General features: G+C 36.9%; 2 protein-coding genes across 2 annotated transcripts; one reads left to right on the forward strand and one right to left on the reverse strand.

Moving 5' to 3' along the window:
* Positions 1-904: 904 nt before the first annotated feature.
* On the reverse strand, positions 905-1,674 carry LOC110882581 (homeobox-leucine zipper protein ATHB-52). Its single transcript, XM_022130565.2, has one exon. The coding sequence runs from the start codon at positions 1,624-1,626 to the stop codon at positions 1,045-1,047; it is 582 nt and encodes a 193-aa protein (XP_021986257.1). The 5' UTR covers positions 1,627-1,674; the 3' UTR covers positions 905-1,044.
* Positions 1,675-5,836: 4,162 nt separating this feature from the next.
* On the forward strand, positions 5,837-6,868 carry LOC118482710. Its single transcript, XM_035978336.1, has one exon. It carries the CDS (start codon positions 5,837-5,839, stop codon positions 6,866-6,868), a length of 1,032 nt encoding a protein of 343 aa, XP_035834229.1.
* Positions 6,869-9,426: the final 2,558 nt, after the last annotated feature.

A 9,426-nucleotide genomic window follows, 5' to 3' on the forward strand; every position in this document is an offset into this window, starting at 1 on the left:
AACCGCTACATCCTCCTGTGGTGCGGTTTCTTTTTCTTTTCCTCGGCGTGATTTAACCATCTACAATCACACACAAACAAGTAAACACCTCAAGTTAGTCCCACTCAGCTAATAATACGCTAGAACAAGTGTGTAAACCGTGAACCTCCCCACACTTGTTCTATGCCATGGCTCTACTTGTTGACTAGTTAAATCCTTACCCAATATAATTCCGATTCACAATTTCAACACAAAATTCATAATATAGTTCATTAACTAGTATCATAACAGATTCAAAGACATTCCCTTAAGCCATAACATTAATCCAACCCCACATGGAACAATTTTTCCCCGTTTTAATTCATTAACCAAGATAAAATCACAATTTCATGAATCATTACATGTTAATTACGTTTTCGTTTTTACACTCGTTTTGCGTCGGAATTTAAATTCAAATTATGATTAATCCTTTTTTTTCTCTTACTATCATTTTGCAAGGGGAGTATAGATTTATTTTCTTATAAATAAATAGACGATAGCTAAATTTACAAACCCTTTTTTTAGCTGTAAAGCCCAGTTTTTTTGTTTATTATTATTATTATTATTATTATTATTATTATTATTATTATTATTATTATTATTATTTTATTATTATTATTATTATTATTATTATTATTATTTATCTAAATACTAAACCAAGTCCCAACCCTCCAAAACAAAAGCATTGCACTCTTTGGTCCCATACTCCCATCCATGATGGCTTTCAAGACATGGTTGTCACCAAACGTTTGACCACCAACTAGGAACACCAACAATAAAGAGTGAAGACCACATAAATGTTTGCTTAATAGTTCCCATGAATGTATAGTATTAGGTAAATTTAAACATTTTACAAAATTATGAAACTGTAAAAAAAGTAGTAGCACACACATTTACACAAAACGCACGATGATGGGTTCAACTTAACACGAATGTTGTAAGATCGTTACATATAATGCAACTATTAAAGGGATAATTAAAATGCTTGTAGTCGACTTGGTAAAGTGTAAACCATGACTAGTATATCTAAAATGAGTTTCTTTCCGACCCATCAAGTCTAAGATCATAACCCATCATACACGAAGCAGCATACATCTCCTCTACTTCGAAAACTTGGTCACCATAATGATATAGATTGTTCACGTTGTCTTCTAAGCTTATCGATGAACTCCCAACTTCCTCGCCACATACAAAGTTTGAATAATCCATGGGAGGTCGATGGTTGTTGTTATAATACTTATGGTGTCGTGCTTGTTGCACTTGTTGTGCTTGTACTTTGTTAAGCTCTGTTCGGAGTTTCTCAACTTCTTTTTGAAGGCGTTTGGTCTCAACTAACGTGGCCTCTAATTGGAGTTGAAGCCTGGAGTAGTCATGCTCCAGGCTTTGATTTTTCCAACGGGCCCGTTTGTTTTGATACCAGATAACTATTTGTCTGGGAGGGATACCGAGCTGGTGCGAAAGTTGTTGTTTTCGCTCAGGCTCAAGTTTTTTGCTCGAGTCAAAATTGGACTCGAGCAATCTCACCTGATCTTCGGTTAGTCTTTTGGTAGTGTGTTTATGTTGTTTTTGTGTGGAGGTGTTGTGGATATGGGAAGATGAGTGATTCATGATTGGGGGTTTGAATGATTGGTTTCCTTATAGAGAAAGGGTTAGAGTGGGATTGGGTGATAATGGTGGGTGTGACTATGAGAGGGTTGTTTCTATTTATGGAAAGAACTTTGGGTCCCACAAGTGCAAATATTTTGGTGGCTTTTGAAACCAATGAGAAGTTTGCCATAAGTAGGTGTTTTTCAATTTGACGGTGAATAGGGAATTAATTAATTTGTGAAACAATCATTTAGAATTCTCATACTACCAAGCTAAATTGTTTAAAAATACATATGTTCAAAAAGTATAAATTTAAAGTTACATTCGTTTCTTCTTCCTTCTCAAATATAGGTGGATGCTCGATTGAATTTCGGTCGGGTCTTGATCAGAATTCGGTTTGTGAAACTCTCGTGAATTGACGCTATCGTAAAATCTCTTTCACCCTATGAAACTAATTGCTCTTAAGGATGGAAGAAGCGCTCTCGGTAAGTGATGCGATGAAGGGGTTTGCCGATCGGGTATAGCACCGCCACCCCTTGTTTGAGTGGGTGATTGAATGGGTTTCGGGTTAATACTCAGGGTGGAGGGTATGGTTCAATCACTTTAGGGTGTTTGAGTTATTCTCTAACCAATAATATCATGCCATGTCAAGTCCTTATTACACTCCCCATTTTGCACTCAATCACTGGTAATGGTTCAAGCACCTAGAGAGTGGTAAAGAATTAAAAAAAATGTGATTGGTTGAAAGAGGTTGATACCAACCATTAAACCCCCCCCCCCTCTCTTCCTTCCCTCCTCTTCCCGCATCGGTGAGTATACACCGAATTACCCACTCCCCGCTCACTGAAATTTTGCCGACGACCGTTCACCGCTAAGGGTTCACCGAACCATACCGTACACCCTCACCGAATGTGGAAGAGAAGAGAGAGAGTAGAGAGAGGGGTTAATGGTGGGCCCCAACCCCTTCAACCAATCACACATTTTTTATTTTTTATTTTTTTAAAATAAATTGTTTATCACTCTCTATGTGTTTGAGCACCCCTAGTGATTGAATGTAAAATAGAGAGTGATGTGTGAAGTTAACATAACATTATTGGCTAAAGAAAAAAATTACCACTTCTCATTTGAGGAGCACTCATTCCACCCTAAAATGTTAGTATCTATTCATAAAAGGTACAAGATAATCACCATAAATAATGAACTTCAATTCTTTAAGATTTACGATTGTGCACTTCTCATTTGAGGAGCACTCATTCCATCCTAAAACGTTAGTATCTATTCATAAAAGGTACAAAATAATCACCATAAATAATGAACTTCAATTCTTTAAGATTCACGATTGTGATTTTATTAACGTACCAATGAGAACATTATTTAAATAGAGATGTTATTAATTACAATTGTCAAACGTCAAACTTATTTAAATAGTTATAAAAACTATACGGCGAACTTATTTTGTTATTTAGTCTATGTTTATATGTGTTTGAAATCACTACGAGCGCGTTGCATATGGAATCGCAGACAAGAATAAAAGGAAAATCTAGAAAAAAAAGCACTAAAAAATAACCGAAAGAAAATCAACTAAAAAAGTTGTATGGTAATGATGTTGTTCGGTAGAAGCCCGTAGTCAGAGATGAGCAAATAATAACGGGTACCGGTACCGAATTTCCTGAACCGAAAGATTCTAAGTACCAGTTCGGTACTGACGTTTGACGTTTCTGGTACCGGTTCACTACCGGTTTTTACCTTCATATACCGATACCATAACCAGTATTTTCGGTACCAATACCGATTCGGTATTAGTTGGCACCGAGCTCATCCCTACCCCTGAAACTAAAAAACAATTGTACAATACCGTTGGTGTTCGTACGGTACCAGTGATCAGGGATGAGCAAATGGTACTAGGTAGCAGTACCAAATTTCTCGAACTAAAAGATTATCAAACTCAATCCGGTACCGACTTTTGGCGTTTTATGTACCAGGTCGGTGTTGGTTTTTACCTTCGTGTACCGATAACAAACCGGTATTTTCAATACAAGTACCGATTAACACCAAGCTTATCAGATTTAAAAAGTAAAGAAGATAACAAGTGTTATAATATTAAGATAATAAAACTATAAAAAAAACTATATATAATATTTAATTATATTATAATTTACTGTTTATTACCTTCATTTATTAATATATAGGATAATTTTGTTATATAAATCTCTATACTAATAAATAAGAATAGGAGTACACCTGGTTCATTATTCCTAGAATATCTACTGAACATTTTGCAACTTGTCAACTCCATATTCTTTCTTACTCTATTTGATTATTTATGATAAAAAAACTAGAAATTTATTTATTATAGGTGTGGTCATGACTCATGACTCATGACTCTCATAGTCACTATGACCCTCTATATCAGCGTAACCCACTTCTAATCTATCATCCAAAACCACTACCTTAAGGGTGTGGTCATGACTCAAACCACTATTCTCTTACTTTAATTTATTTTTGTGAAAAGGAAAAAGAAATAATGAAAAAGGAAAGAATACCCATGGTTGTCATGGTTTAATCCATGCCAACCATGGTGAATGAGGCAAGGGGGCGGCGTAACAATCAATTAATGGGTCTACGTGTCGAATGATGACCCAAGCCATGCCCCCACACCCTTTAACTAACAAATCAATATTTATATTATTTTTTAAATTTTTGTTACAATTATTAGTAACATGTTTTCCATTATTTAGAAAAAAAAATATTTCATTTAAGTATAGTCTTGATATACATTAAAAATTCAACTTAAAAAAAAGTAGTTGTCGTGTTTTGCGTACAACATGCGTAATTATGTATGTGCGTAATTATCATATAAGTTGTGTAATAACTTTTATAAGTTATTTAATTATGTATGTACATAATTATAGCATTAGTTGTATAATTATCGGTATGTGTTGATTAATTATCATTTTAAGTTGCATAATTATGAAGTATAAACAATTTTTTTCATATTATATATGCTATCCGTGTAATACACAGGATGCTAACCTAATAAATATAATATAGAAAAAAGTTGTAATGAAACATTACAGCTTTTCAAGGAGAAACATGTATTGGGTTTAAATCTCACGAAGAACATGGATTAAAAGAAATTCGCCGTTAAAAAAATAGGAAAAAGTTGTAATTGGAGACAGATTTCGTGCAAAGTTAAATCAGTGTTGCACTTGAGGCCATGAACTATATAAATTAAAATTTACTAGCTTTTTATAAGACAATTAAGGCACGTGCCAAGTCATACGTAAAAATAATATTTTTCAACGGGATTCACATTCGTTACGGCAAGGCATATTATTCAAACTTAGGGTAAAATACAAAATCGGTCTGCATGCCGTAACTTTTATGGGCATGTTTGTTGACCAAACTTACAAGATTGACCATGAACTTCAAATTCCATCATAAACAGAAGTCAACTCTATTGCTAACATCTTTTATCAAAATGCTTGCTCGAGGGGTTTGAGACAAGGCGACCCGCTTTCTCCGTTTCTATTTGTCCTAGCCATGGAGGCTTTGACCGGGGTTATGAAGAAAGCATGCGAAATCGGGGCGTTCAAAGGTTTGTCTCTTTCGCCTAATGGGTCTCCGTTATCTCATTTCTTATATGCTGACGATGTTGTCTTTGTGGGTGAGTGGTCTTTCAACAACTTGGTGAACTTGAAACGCCTCCTAAGATGTTTTTTTCTTACCTCGGGCCTAAAGGTAAATCTAAAAAAAAGTAGTCTTTACGGGGTGGGGGTGGAGGATACCCATGTTCAATTGATGTCAAATATGATGGGGTGTACGAAAGGAGCGCTACCGTTTAAATACTTGGGTCTTCAAGTGGGAGCAAATATGAATTTGATTAAAAATTGGGATCCGGTGTTGGAGGTTTTCAAAAGGAGGTTATCGCTTTGGAAGGCTAGTACTCTCTCCTTTGGGGGGCGTATCACACTAGTTCGGGCCGTCCTCAATGCTCTCCCCACGTATTATTTCTCGTTATACAAGGCTCCAATGGGCGTCATTAAGAGACTAGAAAAGCTTCGTAGGGACTTTCTTTGGGGGTCCATTCCGGAGAAGGATAAAATGAAGTGGGTGGCGTGGAATAGCATGATGACCCCTAAGGATTTTTTTTGGGGGGGGGGGGGGGGGGTTCGGGTCTCTTAGAGTGGCAAACTTATCCATGTTGTCGAAGTGGTGGTGGAGATTCAAGATGGATAGGGGTAGCTTGTGGAAGAGAGTGGTGTGGGCAATACATAATAACTCACGGTCTTGGAGCTTTATTCCAGCAAAGTTGTCTCTTGCCGGGCCATGGAAACAAATAAAAAAATTGTCGGATGATTTCGAGGCTATGGGTATCAATCTGGAACTTATGTTTAAAGGGTATCCGGGTTCCGAGAAACAGATGTTATTCTGGAAAGAGAGGTGGTTGTTCGATGTACCGCTTTGCGAGAAATACCCGCTGATTTTTCAGCTTGAGACGAACAAGAATGCTCTTATTAGGGATCGGGTCATTGAGGGGGATGCCGGAAGGGAGCTATTTTACTCGTGGGTCAGATTACCGACAAGTGTAGCTGAAACGGATGAACTTGACAGTCTCTCAGTTGCGGTTATGGGGTTCGAGTTTGGGCTTGGAGCGGATAGGTGGGTGTGGAAGTTGGAGGATTCGGGGATATTCTCGGTAAATAGTGTGCGAAATAAGTTACAGCACAATGTTTTTTCTGATCTCAGGTTGGAGTTCGAATGGAACAATTGGTCGCCTATAAAGGTGAACTTTTTAGTATGGAGACTTATTCAGGATAAAGTGCCCACCACCATGGCCCTCACTAGAAGAAATGTGGTGGTGACGAATAGCCGCTGTAGAATGTGCGATGAGGAAGATGAATCAGCTTTGCACCTTTTCGGCTCCTGCCGAGTTGCGGATCAAATCTGGGAGTTTATTTCTAGATGGTGCAGGATCAGATCTATTTTTATTTTGGAATTATCAGATCTGGCCAACATTCACAAAAGGAACAGAGGTTCGGAGAGATGGAAAAAAGCGGTATCTATGGTGACTCAAGCAGCTATTTGGGTCATTTGGAGGAGCCGTAATGACGCGGTTTTTAACGGAAAGCACCCAAACGTAAGCAGAATGAAAGAAGAGATTAAGATGCTTGGTTACATGTGGTTAAAAAGTCGTGTGAAGCTGGAGAATTTAGCATGGGTCAACTGGTGCAATTTCGATCTGTATGCTCTTGGTGTATGAATGTTATAATTGGTGTATGGTTTCTTGGTGAACTCTCTGGTTAATTGTTTAGTTACCCAGAAGCATTGAATAAAACTTTGGTTGGACTTTCAAAAAAAAAAAATCAAAAATTTATATGATATCTTGATCTATAGGTTTTTTTTTTATGATATCAAAAATTTATATGATATCTTGATCTATAGGTTTTTTTTTTATGATATCAAAAATTTATATGATAAAACTTTTAGGATATTTGTACGTTTTTTTTTTAACTTTAGGTTTTTAAGTTTATGTTTTTTTTAGTTTATTTTTTTTTAAGTTTAATTTTTTTTTTTTATGTTTATGTAATGTTTTATAATATTAATTAAAATATTTTATTACTTTATTTGTTAAATGTTTAAAAAAAGATGGAGATTTAAAAAAAAAATATATATATAAAAGTGGTGGAGGATGATGACTAGGACCATCCTCCCATGCCCCCTAGTTTTGGAGGATGATCCATCCTTGGAAGGACTATGATGTGGCGCCTACGTGGCGGATCATCCTCCAAGGATGGTCCATCACCATACCATGTAGTCTAACATACTAAAATAAGCTACTAGTCGTCGTCTTCCATGTGGTGGGCGGGTTCGTTTCCAGCGTTGTTCCAAATATGCTCCACCAAGTCCGCTTGTAGGTTGTGATGTGTGAACTCGTTACGTAGAGCGAAGGCGTTCAAATCTTGTTCTTGGTCACTAACTGGAACAGAATTTCCAGTAGACGCGTGGCCGGCTATAAATTTAGAACAAAAAATAAATGAAACTAATTAAAACATACATTTTAAAACATACAAAAAAAACATACATTTTAAAACATACAAAAAAAATTAAAATACCTTCTTGGTCTCGATTATATTTTGCTCGTCTGGTTAGCGGTTGGGACGACCCTTCAGCGGCCGACATGAACACTTGAGCCGCGTTCATAATCATGTTGTGCATAATAACATCCTCTTCCGAAGATGATGAATACCACTCGGACGAAGACGATGAAGACATTGATGAAATTGAGGAAATTGAAGAAACGGGTGAAGCCATGATATTTTTTTAGCGAGAAATGGTGTGGAAGCGGGTAAAAAATGATGCAAAATATGAAGACTTTTTATAAAAAGAGATGAGTGGTTTATAAAATGTGAGAGAGATGGGGTGGTATTGGGTGAAAAGTGGTGAAAAAAGGGGTTAAGGGTGTGAGTATTTATAAAAATGGTATTGAAATGGGTGTATATTTGAAAAGTAGCCGTTATTATTTATTTTTTTTTTATTAATGTTCAAACGGTCATATGGGGGCCCACACCTTTTTGCTTCGTCGAGATCGTCCGAAAAGGGACGTTGGGGACGGCGACGTATGGGGGCGGCACGGTGTTTGGACCGTCGCCGACCCGCGACGGGCCGGGGCCGACCCCCATACCGTATAGCCTAAAATCGCAATAGAATAAAGTCAACCCAATAACGAACTATGAGAGATAAAAAAACTGAAATTGCTTATCAGGTTTATAGTTAAATGAGGTGACGGGAGGAATGACATTTTAGGGTAAGTACCCTACCTCTGACCAATCATCACTTGCTAACTTAAAAAGTGAAGCAAGTACCCATTAACTACTAAGTGGTGGCGACGCCCACTCTAGCCATAAACTTTTTTTTTTTATTTTTTTATTTAAATATAGTCAAATGTTATACAAAAAATAAATTTCATTACCTTAAAATAAAAATACATAATTCAAAACAAACGAACAAAAAAAAAAAATCCTACACATTGTCTTCTTCCTCGAGGTACGGTAGATCATGAGCTGTAATATGGATGAGAAGATCATTTTTAAGTCGATAATTGTGTGGGGATCCATTAACTCCGTAAGCGTTGTGTCGTCAAAAACAGGTTCGACAACTGGATCCCTAATGTGGACCGGTGAGAACGCATGCCTAGGGGTTTCAATCGTGTCGGGTTGATCGGTTGGCGGGTTATGGTTTGGCGGGTTGGTGGGTTGAAATGTTCAACCCGAACCCGACCCATATTATTATTCGGGTTAAAGATTTCAACCCTAACCTGACCCATATAAATTCGGGTCAATCTGAACCCAACCCGTTTAACCCATATTTTTAAACGAGTCATACAAGTTGATGATGTATAATCGATTTGTTGGATTTTAAGCGGGTTATTGATAACATGTTTAATGATAAATATAAGTGTGACAAATAAATAATATAATTTGTGAAAGCTAACATTATTATAACGAATCATGTAAAATAGAAACGGTAAAAACAAAAACAAAAGATAAAAAAATAATTTCTAAATAGTTAATCGAGCTAATGGGTCAACCCGAACCCGACCCGTTTTTTTATACGGGCCAACCGGAACCCGACCCGTTTTTTTAAACGGGCAGTGTTAGTCGAGCCAAACCTGTTTTTTCATGTTGGGTTGGTGGGTCATGTCAAGAATTGCAGTCCCTACGCATGCCCCTCATCTTTTAAGATCATATTGTGAAGTATCATGCACACATACGTCTCACCAATAATCTTGTTCACCGTCATAGCACGCATGGATCTCCT

The sequence above is a fragment of the Helianthus annuus genome, chromosome 10 (genome assembly GCF_002127325.2).
Source record: "Helianthus annuus cultivar XRQ/B chromosome 10, HanXRQr2.0-SUNRISE, whole genome shotgun sequence".
Lineage (NCBI taxonomy): Eukaryota > Viridiplantae > Streptophyta > Magnoliopsida > Asterales > Asteraceae > Helianthus > Helianthus annuus.